Raw genomic sequence first — 19,536 nt, 5'->3', positions numbered from 1 at the left:
TCAGGCTCGCGCCTCATGAGGAGAAATGGAAACAAATGAGCACAGCTCACACAAATAGACTCAATGAACATACAGCGGTAAAAATGTATATGGAGTTTTTATATTCATAACATGATATATATTGACTGTTTTTGTTCTATTTGAGCAGCAAAAATAGTTCCAAACAAAGATCATATAGCAGAACCAGAACGCATCTCACCAGACCACGTAATCGTGTTTTCCTTACTGAATGATTCAGCGTTTTGAACGAATCGGTTGAGTTAAAGATTCAATGACCCAAACTGCCTCATCCCTGAATTAATCAGTTGTTTGAACGAATTGTTTGAATAAATGGCTCAATGACTCACTCATTAAAACGGTTGCCTGCCGCCACCTACTGGTGGTTTAGTTTATCTTTTAAAAGTATCATTCTTTCCAATAATTAATATTTGTATATTCAAAAAATATTTAAAACAATTTCATAACATTATTTAATGCAGTTGTAATTTTCACTGTAAATTATTTCATTTGATTGGTAACAGTATTGTGTCTTATTATTATAATTTAATTTATTGATCAAATTGAAGAATTTAAATGAAAAATGAAAGATGAAGCATATATTTAAAACGATTAGGGAAAATTCTCTTTAAAAAGTTTAAAATATCATAAATATGCAGATTTAAATATGTCAAAGCTGACTGATGAGAATATTGCTTCAGAATAAATTATATTTACAACACACACAAAAAATCTAAAACATTTCTGGACAAGCAGAGTCTGGGTTTTTTACACATTAATCTGAGAATAAGTGTTGCACACAGTTTTTCTCATGCACACCCAAAAACTCTTCTCTGGCTACGCCAGTGCTCTGAGGTGTTTGCTGTGCACAGTCACTTCCTATTTGTGTAATACCAAGAACATTTTGATGACTCCCTAAGTGCAATATATAGTCAACGTTTGATTTTCTGTGTGTTTGTGTATGTCTGACAAGAGTATGAAATGAAGAAGGATAAATGTTTAAACATGTAATTCTCTTTCATGTGTGCTTGGAGAATATATTCTTTGTGTTTCTGAATGTCTCATTCACACAGGGCGGGGGTCAGATGCTGAAGACTGCGATTCAACACAACATGCTGAAGCTAAAATCAACCTTTGGAAATGTCTCAGCTTAGAAGACAATAGCACTCAGGATGAAAGAATGCGGCCCATGATGTACAACTACAAGTACGACCCCTATTATGCCAACAAGCCTGCAGACATTTATGTGGACATATATGTGACCTCCATCACCAATGTGGTATGAGTGCAGCATGATTTATCTTCTCATTCAAGTCATCATGGGATGTCAAGCAGTTGTATCATCTCTCAACACGTCTTTTTATCTGCAGAATGAAAAAGCCCAGAGTCTCAAAACACATGTCAAAATGATAACTGTAAGTGTTTTAAAAACCTATTTCATTCTCATTTCACAAAGTTTTACTCAATTTACAGAATATTGTAACATGATCAGAGGTTTTATTTAATTTTCAAGCATACATTATCTGTCTTATAATAGTTCTGAACTTCATTTAACTTTCCAGGCATGGCCAAATATGAAAATGAAGTGGAACCCAGACAAGTTTTGTCAAATTGACACATTTGCAGCCCCCAAAGATATGTTTTGGACTCCAGACATTGGCATAATGGAAAGGTATAAAAAATGAAAAAAAAGGATTTAAAGGCTTTGTTTATGCACACACTGTTAACCCTTGCTGTAAAAAAGGGCCACATTCTGACAATATCATACCATTTTCCATTAAAACAGTAATATACAGGAATACACCCACATGAATATAGTGTGAATTAACAGCACTCAAAGTCGACACTCAGAGGCTGTTTTCCCAATCTCACCCTATACCCTCATTCACTATTCCCTACACTAGTTCACTATTATAGTCCACTTGAATGAAAAGAAGTGAGTGAATTGAGACACTGATGAACTCCTGATAAGCAGAATCACTGAAGGACAGAGAAACAAGAACAGAAAAAAGAGAAACACAATAACTACAACTGACTTCCAGCCACACTGAGTGTGAAACCAGTTTACAAACCAGTTTAACATTATTTATTTCATACATGTACAACAGTTCTCGTTGAGAATTAACAGATATTTAGTTGTTGATGTTTTATTGAAAATAACAAAGTTATCACCATGCCCAGTAAGCAAAATATGTCCAAAACACGTCTTTTCAACGTCTTTGTCACAAAAGTCGGACGTTGATAAGACGTCCACTGAGGAGCCAGAATGAAAGTTTTTATGACGTCTTTTTTGACGTGTTCTGCACGTCCGATATAGACGTTCATCGAACCTTCGTACAAGATTAAAAACTACACTGTAAAAATGAAAACATAGATTTTATTTATATCTAATTAATAAAAATGAGGCAACAGATTACAAGCAATATTATTGAGTAATAATTAATCAAATTAATTCATTAAATGTTAACCATTTAAAATGAGTAAAAATTACAAAATATATGTTATTGCCAACATTGAAGACACCTGATGTTAACAAGCAGAATCACTGAAGGAGAAAACCATAATTAAAGTCACCATTATGGAGATGAGTGTGTGTTTTAGTTGGGCTCTTCACCCTTAAATTAATAACTTTAAGTTTTGTTTGTCTGCTGTACATGAGTTATAACAGCAGATGAACAAGCGGTGATCTGATGGTGTTGGTTGTGTTTTAACATAATCATTATTTCACAATAATTTACCCTGAATCACTGAACTCTTATAGAGTCCAATTTATGAGATAGGATTATATTTACTCATTTTAAATGGTTAACATTTAATGAATTAATTTGATTAATTATTACTCAATTCTAATTTGTTAAATTTAATTAATAATATTGCTTGTAATCTGTTGCCTCATTTTTATTAATTAGATATAAATAAAATCTATGTTTTCATTTTTACAGTGTAAATGTGGCCATTGTGGACATATTTTCAACATCATGTATGGTCTCATTTAGACATAATTACTTTGACTATTGCTGTCAGATGATCTTAGTGAGAATTAACAGAGGTTTAATGTTGATATTTGTATAATTTGAAGTGTCATCATTGTGGTGATCAGTGTTTGCTTTAGTTGGGCTCTTGTTCCCTTTCCTTTTTCTTTAGCTTCTCTTTGACTGCTTTAATTTTGTGTTTGTAAAACACAATTGTTGTGGTAGAGAAAGCAAATGATAAGCAAGATAAGGTGTTTCCAGCTTATTGATGATGATGATGAAATCATCACAAAACGAACATCTAATTTTGTCAGATTGTTTGGCATTCATAATCACCAACCTTTTGGAACTAAATTAATGGTATCAAAAGCATAAAAATGATCAAATATTTGAAGGTGTATGAAGCATGTGCACATGATGTTTTGAGCAAATGTGTTATGTAGTCACACACAGAGATTAAGATTTTGCATATGATTGACAACAATGGTGACAATAAAAAATAAAAGCTTCATGCTGCAATGCATGATGGGTACCTTATTTCCTATGCTTTCTATTTCGATTGTCACCATTGTTGTGATTCATATCCAAAAGTCTGTTTTAGTTAGTGGTTGTGAAATCCAAATATAAACAAAAAACTTAATACAAAATATTAGATGTCCATTTTGTGATGATTACATCATTATCAATATTGAATTGATAACATTTCATACTATTACTTGGCTTTTACTGCAACAACCATTATTTTACACACACACAGTTACAGCAGCCTAAGTGAAGTAACAGTAAAGGGGACCAAGAGCCCAACTAAAGCAAACACTGATCACCACAATGGTGACACTTCAAATTAAACAAATATCAACATCTAAATCTCTGTTAATTCTCACTAAGATCATCTGACAGCAATAGTCAAAGTGATTATGTCTAAATGAGACCATAAATGATGTTGAAATTATGTCCACAATGTCCACATCTGAACTAGTTTGTAACCTTGTTCGAAGGTTCGATGAACATCTATATCGGACGTGCAGAACACGTCAAAAAAAGACGTCATAAAAATTTCATTCTGGCTCCTCAGTGGACGTCTTATCAACGTCCGACTTTTGTGACAAAGACGTTGAAAAGACATTTTTTGGACATCATTTTGCTTAGTGGGTTATGGAGATTATTTGCTTTAGTTGGGCTCTTGACCCTTGACTTTATAACATTAGTTTTTCTCTGCACAGCAAAAACTCCAGTGTTAAATTAACACTCCTGGGAGTTTATATGTGTCCACACTCAAGAGTGTAAAGTGTTAAAATATGAGTGTTAAATGAACACTCAAGAGTGTTAAAGTTAATGAGATAATTAAGTTCATAATTGAGTGATGATTGAACATTAGTGATGAACACCTGATGATAACAAGCAGAATCACTGAAGGAGAAAATCTCAAATTGTAAGCCACCATTATGGAGATCAGTGTTTGCTTTAGTTGGGCTCTTGACCCTTATATTATTAACTTTAGATTTTGCTTGTCTGCTGTTACTGATTAATAACAGTCAGATGGACAAAGAGAAATTGTGATCTGATGGTGTTGGTTATGTTCTGACATAATCAAATTGTGATCTAAAATAAAATAAACATATTTAGATAGTTTGGTGTAACTTACCAACAGCAGTTCTCTGATTCTAAAACAGATTTTCAGTGTTTTTAATATAATCCAAAATATTATAAAACATGGTTCTGATCAAGAAACTTTAAATCACTTTATTTAGAAACACAGACATCAATAATCAGCCTGTGAATCTCAACAATGGTGACATTTATAAAGCATGTTGCAGTGGCTGCCACCAATCAACTCATTAATGGCTCCCATCATGCATTTTGGAATTAATAAATTATGACCTTTTAATTGAATATTTTGCTCATCACCATTGTTGAGATGCATAGACTGAATCTTGATGCCTGTGTGTGCCTAAAATGAAGATTTTTTTTTTCAAAACAACTTTCAAATAAATTATTCCAAATTTATTTATAAAAAATTCTGGATATTTATGTAGAATCACAGTTATGCTGTAATACACAACTTCAATAAACAACTTAAGTCAGAAATACGGGTTCAGTGATCAAGTTCATATTATGATTGTCATAACATAACCAACAGATCACTTTTTTTTCTTTATTCCTGACTGTTAAAAATTAATAACAGCAGGCACACACAATCTAAAGTTAACAATATAAGGTTCAAGAGCCCAACTAAAGCAAACACTGATCTCCATAATGGTGGCTTACAATTTGAGATTTTCTCCTTCAGTGATTCTGCTTGTTAACATCAGGTGTTCATCACTAATACTCAATCATCACTCACTTAATAACTTAATTATCTCATTAACTTTAACACTCTTCAGTGTTCATTTAACACTCATATTTCAACACTTTACACTCTTGAGTGTGGACTCATAAAAACTCCCAGGAGTGTTCATTTAACACTGGAGTGTTTTCTGTGAACACTGGAGTTTTTGCTGTGTGGCTGTCGTAACTGTGAGTTTAAAAAACATGCTAAAATGTCTCTTTATTCTCGTTGACCAAAACGAGATGTTATGACGTCACAACGAATGAGAGAGTTGTGCATGAGTGAGACCATAAATTTAAGCTCACATTTGTCAGCTTTGAATTCTGGTTTGCGATCTGGTCACCCTATCAGCTAATTTAACAATATTATCCGTTAGGCCTAGTTATTCCATTAAAATGTCTGAACATTTTACCGCATCACCGCATCAGCACCGAAAAACATGGAGATTTTATTTTAGAGAATAATCGCACAACCTATTCAATATTCTATAATTAAATAAAGTAATTGAATAGGCTGCGTCGGCCCTGCACATGATTTCCTTGCTGCTGGTCTACCAGGCCAAACTCCTCCAATCCATTGACGAGGCTGGCCCGGACCCCGAGGCCTTCCGTGATCTCCAAAGCGCCACGGACTTAACCTTGTGTGGCATTTAAAATGCCTGGGTCTCACATTCAATATTGCCAAGAGCAAACTGATCCCCAGTCAGAGCGTTGTCTTTCTGGGCACAGTTTTAGACTCGGTGACGATGACAACACGGCTCACACGAGAGCGTGCGCTCTCTGTGCGGATGCTGGCAGCCTCCTCAGGAGATTTCTGAAACTCCTCGGTCTCATGGCAGCAGCAGCATCAGTACTCCGTATGGGATTACTGCACATGCCCGCTGCAGCACTGGCTAAAACACTGTGTGCCAGCCCATGCATGGCAGTCAGGCAGCCTGCGCATCATGGTGAATTACGGTTGTTTAAGAACCCTGATTCCCTGGCGGGCTCAGAACTGGTACATCGAGGGTCTGACCATGGGAGTGGTTTCCAGGAGGAAAGTGGTGTTCACAGACGCCTCCAACCTAGGTTGGGGAGCGCTGCACGAGGGCAAGCATGCCTCCGGCCTCTGGTCGAGCACGGAGCAGAGCTTACATATCAACTGTCTGGAGATGAAAGCAGTTGGTTTGGGCCTGAAAACTTTTCTGGCAAACCTACAGGGTCACCACGTCTTAGTCCGCACGAACACCATGTTGGTGGTGGCCTCTATCTTTATCTATCTATCTATCTATCTATCTATCTATCTATCTATCTATCTATCTATCTATCTATCTATCTATCTATCTATCTATCTATCTATGCAAGGTGGGGGGATGGGGGATGGGGGATGGGGGATGGGGGATGGGGGTGGGGCACTGGGGCCCCAACTGCAATGAACCAGCTTTGGGGGGGCCCAGCTTGCAAAAGGTTGAGAACCCCTGCTCTAGGGTATTTCATTTATGACTCACACTCAGGTCTTTCGGGTGACCGAAATATTATGGTCACAATATGAGCTCATCCCAGCTAAAAATGTTACTGGACGTGGACTCCAACATCACTCAGATGTCAATTTTTGGTTGAAAATTAAAATTGGGTTGACGTCTAAACATTTTTCTATTGTCAGGATCCAACTTTATTAAACAACTCCACAAATAGCATTACTAGCTTCACTTATTACACACACAAAAAGAAAATTTGAGAAAATTTGAGAAAATCTCAAATTGTAAGCCACCATTATGGAGATCAGTGTTTGCTTTAGTTGGGCTCTTGACCCTTATATTATTAACTTTAGATTTTGCTTGTCTGCTGTTACTGAATAATAACAGTCAGACGGACAAAGAGAAATTGTGATCTGATGGTGTTGGTTATGATTTTGGCATAATCATATTGTGATCTGAGATGATCAAAACTTATTTAGATAGTTTTGTTTAACTTGTTAATATAGCAGCTCTTTATTTCTAAATCATATAATTTTCAGTATTTTTAATATAATCCAATTATAGTTGTTCTGATCAAAAACACACACATCAATAATCAGCCTGTGAATCTCAACAATGGTGACAAGAATAAAGCATGTTGCAGTGGCTGCCACCAATCAACTCATTAATGGCTCCCATCATATATTGCGGAATTAATAAATTATGATCTGATTTGTCGAAGTAAATTCCTTTTCATAATTGAATATTTTGCTCATCACCATTGTTGAGATGCATAGACTGAATCTTGATGTCTGTGTGTCCCTAAAACAAAGTTTTTTTTTTTCAAAACAACTTTAAAATAAATTATTCCGTATGTATTTATCAAAAATTCTGGATATTTATGTAATCACAGTTATGCTGTAATACACAACATAAATCTAAATCCGAAATAAGGGTTCAGTGATCAAGTTCCAATTATGGTTGTCATAACATAACCAATAAATCACTTTTTTTCTCTGTTCATCTGTCTGTTATAATAACAGCAGGCACACAACATTTTAAGTAAATAATATAAGGGTCAAGAGCCCAACTAAAGCAAACACTGATCTCCATAATGGTGACTTACAATTTATGATTTTCTCCTTCAGTGATTCTGCTTGTTAACATCAGGTGTTCATCACTAATGTTTAATCATCACTCAATTATTAACTTAATTATCTCATTAACTTTAACACTCTTGAGTGTTCATTAAACACTCATATTTTAACACTTTACACTCTTGAGTGTGGACTTAAATTAACTCCCAGGAGTGTTAATTTAACACTGGAGTGTTAGCTGTGAACACCGGAGTTTTTGCTGTGTATATACTTCACATTTTCTCTTTCTATAACACACACAACAGCCAGAGAAAAACTAACATCATATAGTCAAGGCCAAAGAGCCCAACTAAAGCAAACACTGACCTCCATAATGGTGACCAAACCAAACAACTACTTTCAAACCAACTTCGACATCTAACCCTCTTTTAAGAGGATCAGTCCTGTGTCTGCTGGGAAACTTCCCGCTAAACCCTTATAATAATGTTAGGGGATAATGTTCTATCAATGTAATCACTAAACATTTTTTAAATGTTTTTAGAGACTGTTATCCTACTTTTTAGGAGAACATTCTGGTAACAAAAATAAAATTAGCTACAGAAACCATAACATAATATAATGCTCTCAAAACATTCATAGAACAATAACATTTTTAGCTGGGATGAGCTCATATTGTGGCCATGAGCACACAGTGAGTGCGCTGTGAGGTTACACTTTTAGCTCACTGTGAACTCACATTGCTCACGTTGTGACCACATGATGAGATCACTGTGAGATCACCGTGTTGACTGGGATGTTTCTCTGAAGTGGTGCAGTAAGATCTAGCTTATATACATCAGAGAGAGACTTTCAACTTACATTTATTCATTTCATTTTACATTTATTCATTTAGCTGACGCTTTTATCCAAAGCGACTTACAATTGCTATATATGTCAGAGGTCGCACGCCTCTGGAGCAACTAGGGGTTAAGTGTCTTGCTCAGGGACACATTGGTGTCTCACAGTGGATTCGAACCCGGGTCTCTCACACCAAAGGCATGTGTCTTATCCATTGCGCCATCACCAACTTCCATGTAAGGTAACAAAACATGTTGCTTTGAGCTTCTTAAAATTGGAACGTATATGTCATATGTACACGTCATGCTTCAACATGTCACACTCCACTTCCATATTAAGAACTATATCCTTGTTGTTTACTTTGGTGATATACTTGCATCAGTGGAAACATTCCTTTCCCCGCAAAGAACATGTTACATATAGCACACATACCTCTAAGCAAAATATAGCTCTACCAGCTCTCTGCTCAGTACACATGTAGAAACAGTCTGACTTCACAAAATACATTATGAAACCTCAAAGAAAATTAATAAAGAAAAATAATACTAAAAAATAACATTAAACTGTGAATTTTCAGTCTTCAGGGGTCATTTTTGACCCGAAGGTGTGACTATTTTTTTTACGACCACTTAGACTTATCAAATCCTGTCCCCGATTTTTTTGGGTGTTCATATACCAAGTACCAATAAAGTCACCAAGTTTTGGACCATTCCGATGAAGCTACGATTTTTAAAAAAATTGTATTTAAAAGCTTCGGGCCATTTTTGACCCAAAATACCCAATCTACAAAACATGTGTTAAAATCTATACAACATGTGTTGTCCCTGAGCACACGCACTGTGTTAAAATCTACAAAACATGTGTTAAAATCTACACAACATGTGTTGTCCCTGTGCACACACACATGTGTTAAAATTCACACAACATGTGTCAATTTTAACAACTCTTTTTACAGGGTGTGTTGTTTTCACCTCATCATTTTATAAGAGCGCGCCGACACTTACTGTGAATGGTATGCAGTGTTTTCTATGTACAATTTGTTTGTTAAAATGATTTACACATTTATTGTGTTAAATTTGGCACAACATGTGTTGTCCCTGAGCACACATGTTGAGCACACTCACTACATGCGTTATTTTTAACACATCTCTCTTTAGAGTGTATATATAAAACCCGCTTTGGCAACGGTGTCAAGGTTTTTGGGTATATGTCAGTGGTATTACTGACACATATGTATTATTCTAGACCCGATGGTGTCTGGTCTGTTGTATATATATAATGTTTTTTTATGGCTTGTTTTGTGTGCTCAGGGGTCCTGAGTCACGGTGGCAACCAGTTATTTATGGTGTAGCTAAGGGTTTTATTTATAGCTATGCAATACGATGTGACCGTTCAAAAGGGAACTACTCGGTTACTATCGTAACCGCAGTTCCCTAAGATAGGGAACGAGTATTGCGTAGCTGGCTGCACCATGATAACCTGGAGAATTGTCGCTTCAGTTGTTAAGCTGCATAAAACTGAAATTAAAACAGGCCACCATTAACAACATTAAGTTCCCAAGCCATGCTACAGTAAAGCCAGAGGAAAGGAGAAGCGGAAGCTTATTTAGGAAGAGGTACAAGCCGAGGTGGAGGAAGCTCACTTCAGCAGAGTGGTGGGCATGTCCAAGGTGGGAGCAAACAGCTGGCCGTAATATAACTTGGGCAGAACTCTGGAAGGCGGACCCACACCATTTCAAATTCTTGGTCCAGTCAGTGTATTAGGGCTGGGCGATATATCGCATGACATTGTTAGGCACATCTCGTCAGTAAAGCCGGTTCCTTGATTAGTAGTAAATCACCATCACCTGCTTTCTGATGTAGCGGCATTTACTACAAAGAGCCTAGTTAACTGACAAGCTGAGCCATGTCGCATTAAATATCGTCGATGTATCGCCTGCGATAATTAATGCGATATGGCTCAGCTTGTCAGTTAACTACGGCTCTGTGTAGTACAGGGGTCCTCAACTCTGGAGCGCGAGATCCACTTTCCTGTAGAGTTTAGCTCCAACCCTAATCAAACACACCTGAACAAGCTAATCAAGCTCTGCATGATTACTACAACGTTACAGGTACACAACAAAATCCCCAGTGTTAAATCAAGTACATATTGTCCCAATCTATAGAGTGTTAAAAGTGTTAAAGTTAATGAGATAATTAAGTGATTAATTAAGAGATGATTGAGCATTAGTGATGAACACCTGATGTTAACAACTCCACAAACAGCATTACCAGCGTCACTTATTAATAACCAGATTGATTTGATTTCTGCCATGCTTCTACGGAAGTTATTTTTGAGAATTAACAGAGGTTTAAATGTTGATGTTTTATTGGTAAAAATATAATGCCACCATTATAGAGATCAGTGTTTGCTTTAGTTGGTATGTTGACCCGTCACTCTCCATAATAGATTTTTTTCTGCAATAACGTATATAATGTTATTAAGCAGTAAAATCAGAAAATGATAGTATATCATTGGAACCTGAACTTTTTGAGTGTAAAGTCACTAAATAATGTATTGTTTTTAATATATTGAGGAGTATGAATTGTCTACCTTGTGAAACTACAGCATGGGAAATGCGTTTGGTATCCATCATTTATCATGTGGAATTTTAAAACTGTTAAGTGCATACAAGATATTATTCTGCAGTATTTGCCGAACTCACATACAGCAAAAATCAGCATATGAATCTCAACAATGGTGACAATAAACAAAAAGTTTCATGCTGCAATGCATGCTGGGTATCACAATTTAACCAAAATCCCAGCATGCACTGCAGTATGGATAATTATTGTCACCACTGTTGAGGATTGTATGGTAAGTGTTGATGTCTAAGTGTATATTTTCCTATAGTATCCAGCTGCAGACCCGCAGCACCACCAGTTTCAGAACCCCAGCGCCAGAACCGGAAGTAGGGGCGGAGCTTACGTTCTAACACCAGCGCCAGAACCGGAAGTGAGGTGCGGAGCTTACGTTCTAAACCGAGTAACGCGTTTTGGAGCGTAATTTGCTTATACTTTTATTACACACGAAACGTCATACTTAATACGTATGTTATAATGATACATTAAGGTACAGAAACATTGGGCTTCACCATATTTTTAATATCGTGGTCCGTTGTATGCATTTATATTTACTATGGTTCTTTTTTTATAATAATTTTTACAATGTATTTACCTACATATTGTAAATACAGTTGTTATGATAACACATTTATTTCTATTTGTATATAGGACAGTTAAGCTGTCATTTGTAACTATACAAGAATATAGAAACTATTTAGCTATTTTAGTAAAATGTTCTTAGTGGTACTACTTACAAGCAGGAGTATGTTGTTTGTGCACCACAAATTGACACTTACCAATCAGGTATTTCAAATAATTGTAAACTAGCATGAGAGAAAATGCCACAAACTATTGTAAAGTGACACACACCATTGTTAAAGTAATTATGAAAACTGTCACCAATCATTCAGAAGTGTGCTGGACCTTGACACTGCTTTTCACAATGCAGAGTAGTGTACATTTGTAGATCCTATATTATAATGTGGATACAGCAAGTCAAATATTTGAACAAAACATTCGGGAATCTCCAGAAGGAATATATATTAAATTAATTTGTAGGTTTTGTAGACTAATCCTCAATGTTTAGTCAATGGTAGCTTATCAAATGTATACACCTTTTTCAGTAAGCAGAGACAGAAAAGAGACTCAACAAATATGTAAGTTAAAGTAATGAATATTTAGAATAAAAAAGGAAAAATTACATAAAAGCAGATCATCATTCATTTAGCGCTGTGTTGTGGTTGCGCTGTGTCACGTGACAAGCAGTGACGCGTCACCTTGGAAACCATAAAGTGACAGATTCGAAATAACGGTCGCCTTGAAAAACTCACGCTGGGGGGTCAATTAGAATATTTTAAACTTACGTGTGAAAGGGTTAACATTCTTCAAATTAGTGAAAATTCTGTCATCGTTTACATGCTTGTCTCATTGTAAATAACTCCGCCCCTCACTTCCGGTTCTGGCGCTGGGGTTCTGGCGCTGGGGTTCTGAAACTGGTGGTGCTGCGGGTCTGCAGCTGGATATATCTCATATTTTCAGAAGCTTTTTTAGCACTGACAATTGTTTAATCTAGCTTTTTTTTTTTTTTTTTTACACATTTACTATACCTGAATCAATAACTAAAATAATAAATTTGTGACAATTGACCTTTAACAAATAACTCTTTATGAGTTTCTTTTAACCCTCTGGGGTCTGAGGTGTTTTCTGGGTCCTGGAGGTGTTCTGACATGCTCTGATAATTGTGCTTATTTGTGTTACTTGTGACATTTTCATGGCTAAAATCTTATTACACTGCATTCAGCACAAACTCTGCTACAATAATATGTCAGCAGCATGTATGTAAAAGTTTGTAGATTTGAGATGATAACATTTATGCGTGGTTTGTGAAAATGACCAAAAAAAAGTCACTGAAATGAGGTTATGAAACCCAAACTGATTATTTATTCACAAGACTTTTGAAAATTGTATCACGTAGCCTAGAATATTTGCTCCAAAACTATGTGAAAATCACCTTGACTACTCATTCAGAACAGACAATATATTGATTTAAAATTTGTATGACATGTCTTGTGTAAGAAAGCTTTATGCGAGTAGGCGTTAACCACCATGAATATTGAGTGTTTCACACCTGAGAGAGACAAAGAGCCTCCTATAATGACCCTATTAGGAGCTCTCAGGGCCTATCAGGAACTGTGAACAAAGAATGAGGAGATTTTAAAAAGAACGGCTTTTTGATTGTTTGGATTTATTTACAACACGACATAATCCAAAGATACACAACAAATGGCAAAAAAGCACATTATTTAACACACTGAACTAAAGACAGAGACTTAACCAGTCACACACCTTTGTGCCATTCCTGAAACATAGTACATACCTGTAATATCCCAGATGTTTGATTTTTCACTTTACCATGTTCTGCTCGTGTTGAAGTCAGCAGGACTATACCTAAAAATAAAATAAAAAAAAACCTGTGAACATGCTGATATCAAGAGAAACTAGGGCTGCACGATTTTTGGAATACATTTTAGATTTGTTCTGGTTAAAATTGCTTTTTAAAATTTATAAAATACACACACACACACATATACACACACATATATATATATATATATATATATATATATATATATATATATATATATATATATACATATACATATACAAATACATATACATATATATATTAGGGCTGTCAAAAGATTAATCGCGATTAATCGCATTCAAAATAAAAGTTTGTTTACACATAATATATGTGTGTGTACTGTGTATAATTATTATGTATATATAAATACACACACATTCATGTATATATTTAAGAAATATTTGCATTTATATACTGTATATAAATTTATATTATATATAAATATAAATATTTTATATATAAATATAAAAAAAATCTTAAATATATACATGCTTGTGTGTGTATTTATATATACCTAATAATTATACACACACACATATATTATGTAAACACAAACTTTTATTTTGGATGCGATTAATCGCGATTAATCTTTTGACAGCCCTAATATATATATATATATATATATATATATATATATATATATATATAAATGAACACCAGGCATACCTGCAGGACTGCATAAAATAATAACAATAGTAGGCTATAGCAGGCATCGTTAAAAAGGAACACTTCAGTAACACTACACTAGAGAAAAATATATTTATTATCATATGTTACTTCAAATGTTTACATCGATATGACGTTACATCGATATGACGTTATGAAATGAGATTGGAGTAAAAACATGAAGCCTATGTTTGGGGCGTTTTGCGGATTTTTCTGTCCGAGCCTGGCCCGCGTCCGATAGGCATGAATATATTTTTTTCTCATACTAATTAGTAATTACACATGTACGTTTGTTTGTGTGGAAATTATTCGGAAATGTCAACAGATGAGCGCATCAGCGCGCATAGCAACAAGGCTCTTGTCGCGCATGCACGTGTCTGTCACGGCTACATAAACAAATTTCCGCACACAGGAAGACAGATGTTATGGTAATATTTTACATGTATTTTAATCACAAAAACGAACGTTGCATCAAGTGAAAGCATCAGGCACATTGGCTACCTACATAATAAGATAAAATGTTCAATGCCGCGCTGATGTGGGCTCGGGTCGAACTATTTCAGCGCTCGAGCAACAGTTCGACTGCAATGTGAAGTTTATGCAACAATACTAACTAATATAATTCAAAATTATTTCTTACCTTAAAATCTTTCTTGTCTTCAAATCGCGTTCTTCTTCTTCGGTAAATCCAATAATCTCACAGCATGTCTTCCAAACTCGACGACTGCAGGACTGATGAATTTTGGCGGCGCTTTGTTGTTGATGTAATGGGCGCGGTCGCGCGACGCGTGGACGATTTGCATCTCTATATGTTTTGCGCGTGTGGGTGTGGTCACATTAAAACTAATGAGGAAGGATTAGAGAACTTGGATATCTTGTTGGTTTTATACAAATTACTTAAACAGAAAATATTTGTTTTCGTTTTGAATCAGATAATTTAAAACTACACACTTAAATGTTTATAAATATATAGAGCTCACAAATGTGTGACAAGTATTCGCTGAGTTTTGTTTATGTTTAGAGACGTGCTCAAGAAAAAAAAGTTCACGAGACGGAGACGGCAGAAAGCACACCCTGTTTAATTTCTTTATTTTACAAAAGCACAACGTTTTGTTTTGATTGTAAGTGGACACATACAAAAGTAGACATCTCACAGATTATTTTTTCATATTTATTAAGTCTGTATGACCATATTTGACGGAGTATTTTAAGTTTATTTAGCTGCTGTAAAAAAAATTGCGCAAATCACGGGTTAAAAGTCTTGTTCGCATAAAAGCATATTTGTGTTTTGAACTTTTTATTCAGCAAAGCTCAAGTGTTTATCATGACACACTATGGCAAATGCTTAAAGAAGTTTGCTTTGGAAATTAAATGGGTCACGAGACCAACTAAAGCAAACATTGACCACCATAATGGTAGCATACTTTTTTGATCACTTAAATATCAACTCTCAACAATCAACTCCTCAATTGAAATAAAGTCAATCTGGTTAGTAATACGTGAAGCTGGTAATGCTGTTTGTGGAGTTGTTTATTCCTCCTCTGCTGAGATCTTCACAGATTTAATGTTTTCTTCATTTGATTTCAACTAAGGCTGTGTCTGAAGTCAGTTGTAGTTCTTGTGTTCCTCTTTTCTTCAGTGATTCTGCTTGTTAACATCAGGTGTTCATCACTAATGCTCAAACATCACTTAATTAATCACTTAATTATCTCATTAACTTTAACACTCTATAGTTTGGGAAAATATGTACTTGAGCAATGTTGATTTAACATTGGGGATTTTGTTGTGTACCTGTAACGTTGTATTAATCATTAAGAGCTTGATTAGCTTGTTCAGGTGTGTTTGATTAGGGTTGGAGCTAAACTCTGCAGGAAAGTGGATCTCGTGCTCCAGAGTTGAGGACTCCTGGTGTAGTAAATGCCACTACATCTGAAAGCAGGTGATGGCGATTTACTACTAATCAAGGAATCGGCTTTACTGATGAGATGTGCCTAACAGTAGCCGCGTTTCCATTACCCTTCAAATCGCGCAAATTGAAATTGCGAATTAAAAATACGCACAATGGGAACACGTCAATTTCGCAAAAACTCTCGTTTATCGCAAAAAAGTTTTTACGCTCGCATGAGGTGGTTTTTCAGGCAATTCGAAAAAGGAATATTTCGCAAAACTGCAATGGAAACAGTTTTTGCGCATTTACAGACACCTGACTTAGAAGAAGCGGTGTGTTTGGGGTCCGTGTACGCAAATAATAATAATTATCATCATTATTACTAGGCTATATTTAGAAGACGCTTTTATCCAAAAAAGGAACAAAGCAATTCGTCAAATGTCATTCATAATATGGGTTAGACAATAATAATACAGGGCTGAGATTATCACAAATAAACACAATATTTTGACGCATAGGCCTATCTAAGGGTATGTGTGGAGTGTGGAGCGCGCACTCCTACATGGCACGGAGGCGCGGGCGTGAACACTTGCATTTTCCTATTAACAGTGAAACAACTTAATATAGCCTACTCTATAATTTTCTGGTCATACAGAAAATAATAATACATTATTTGTAACTACTTTTATTTGTGTAAACTCAATAACAAGAATGCGTTGTGCTTTTGTAAAATAAAATAAAACAATCAGGCGTGCTTTCATGATCTCCCTGAACTGGAGCGCGAGAACAGAAACAAAATATAGCCTATGTAGCTAAAGCTTGAAATGTCCACTTTAAAACGAACAAATTCGAATCGAAAGCTAATACATTTTGTTCTGAATAAGTAGGCCTAATGCGTATGAAAGGTGCATTTCTCTCTAAAAGCGCATCTGCTTAACAGCGGAGATGGAGATGTTTTTAGCCGAGTTAGAAAACAATAGTTTAATAATATTAATGGCTCTTCTTATTCAGCACTGCGGGAAAATGTCAATTCCAGGTTCTAATTTGGCCTTAGAAAACCAGTAAAATCGACATGTTTTCCATATTAATTTGTGAATATTTTACATGTTTAATAAAGGGGAAAAAAGTCATTAAACAAACATCTGAAAATTCGTTGATATTTACTTTTTTGCGCAGCAGTTGGTGTAGCCAGTTCAAATTAAAATTGTGGTGTTCAACTTTGCGTTTTAAAAAGTAAACCGTTCATTTTTCGTTTTTTAAATTACGGGTTTAAAAAGGAAAAACGAATGGACACAAAAGTAGCCTACATGGATCGTTTGGAATAGGAGACAGAGTTCTTTATTAAAATAAACAATAATTAGCCTATAGGAATACTGAATTCTAAACCTCAAAGAAATGCCACAATCAAAACCTCAGAGCAGAAATGAGGGCGAAACACCCAGAAACTCCTCATATATCGTTCGGAGTATACGGGTCTTTCCCTGCCATTAATGCTTGGATAACACTCCTTCCATTAATAATAATAATGTCTAATGCGGCTGTGAGATTATATAAACCAACGTCCGCTGCCGTGATGTTTTGGAATGACTTATCGCGAGAGAAAAAAGGACGTTTTAGTCGCATAACATCGGTTAATGGAAACGCCGTCATTTCGCAATAGTTTTGTATCGATATTTAGATAATAGCGCAAAACATTTGCGCAAATCTGTAATGGAAACGCGGCTACTGTCATGCGATATATCGCCCAGTCCTATAGTGTATGATGTCCTTCCTAGCCCTGCCAACCTGTTCACCTGGGGCCTCGTGGACTTCACTACAATGGTGACAAGAAAAAAAAAAGCTTCATGCTGCAATGCATGATGGGTAGCTTTCATAGTACAAAACTCATCCTTGACTCCCAAGCTTTTTTGTTTTGGTTGTCACCGTTGTTGTGAATCATATCCAACATTTTGATGTCTGTGTCAAATAGTCAACATCATGTGTACATGTTTTCTTTTCAACATATTGAAACATTTATAACACAAAAAAACAACATAGTATGTCTCTCTGGGGGTTAATAAAGGCCTTCTAAAGTGAAGCGATGCGTTTGTGTAAGAAAAAAATCTTTATTTAAAACTTTATCGACTAAAATAACTAGCATTTATATAGCGCTAGCTTAAAGGGAACACTGGTAAGTTTGTAAGTACATCAGGAGTTTATTTAAATAGCACTTGCTTGATGGTTTATGCTACCACTAACCCGGGCGTCGAGGTCACTTTCGTGATTTGGGAAAAACCTGTAAAATTCCTTTGCAAAACTCACAAGTGTAAGGGAAAAGCTAGTGAATTTATTTGTATTTTTTTCCGAAGTGTTGACAACTTAGTGTTAACTAATAATTGTTGCAAACTGGTACTACCAACAAAATATTAATATTATCTGGTTGACAAATGCGGCCTCTGGAGTGTGATTTTGAAATGAGATACGGCTCTTGATCAGCTGGTTCTGGAGTGTTTAATCAGGGCTGTAGTTAAACTCTGCAGGACAGTGGTGCTTCAGGAGCAGGATTAGACACCCCAGACATAACATGATAACCAGAAGTCTGCAAGTTACTTTTGTTTTGAATAACTGCTGTCTTAAACCATGTCTTTAATTATCATTGTTAATTTATATTTTATCCATTTAGCATCAAGACAGAGTTTGGAACAAAGGAGTCTCCAAATGTGCTGTTGCTCTATTTTGGCTATACACTCTCATCTGAAGTTTTATCTCTGACCACGGCCTGCAAGATGGATCTCTACAGGTTTCCCTTCGACACCCAAACCTGCCAGATAACACTTCAGTCTGCAATGTATTCAGGTAACTCTGAAACACATGAATCAGTTTAGACAAACAAACACAAGATAACATGGTTTATTCTTCTAAACTATTTGACTTCTAAACTATAAAATAATACAATATTAATGTCTGTTCCCACAGATCAGGAGATTCAAATGGATACCTTCTCTAGTGATAATCATATTATTATCAAGTCAAAGGAGACCTTTCAGACGCAGGGAGAGTGGGATTTCATCAATATAACTAACATTACTCATACCATTTATGATGATCTTGAATGGCGTAACACGTCTCAGCTGATCTATAAGGTACAGCGCACTGGATATGGAATGTTAACCAATATTGAATATATAAATACAACTATTTTACAAAACAAAAACAACTAGTTCATGAGTTTGTGAAAAATATGTGAAATAAATGTAATTATTATATTTTTAAACCTTAAAAATGCAGGGGTATCAAATATCTTCTAA

At 35.6% G+C, this 19,536-nt stretch overlaps 1 protein-coding gene across 1 annotated transcript in view; it reads left to right on the top strand.

Annotated features, from left to right (window-relative positions):
- LOC307003600 (5-hydroxytryptamine receptor 3A-like) overlaps positions 1-19,536 on the top strand; it is a 74,581-nt gene that overhangs the window by 34,359 nt on the left and 20,686 nt on the right. The window contains exons 3-7 of the mRNA XM_079622257.1: positions 1,071-1,276; positions 1,368-1,412; positions 1,560-1,669; positions 18,912-19,084; positions 19,205-19,371. Coding sequence (XP_079478383.1) covers positions 1,071-1,276; positions 1,368-1,412; positions 1,560-1,669; positions 18,912-19,084; positions 19,205-19,371 — 701 coding nt within the window. The remainder of the gene's footprint in view (positions 1-1,070; positions 1,277-1,367; positions 1,413-1,559; positions 1,670-18,911; positions 19,085-19,204; positions 19,372-19,536) is intronic.

This window comes from Phoxinus phoxinus, assembly GCF_949152265.1.
Source record: "Phoxinus phoxinus genome assembly, chromosome: 1".
Classification (NCBI taxonomy): domain Eukaryota; kingdom Metazoa; phylum Chordata; class Actinopteri; order Cypriniformes; family Leuciscidae; genus Phoxinus; species Phoxinus phoxinus.
This window is presented reverse-complemented; position numbering and strand designations above follow the sequence as displayed.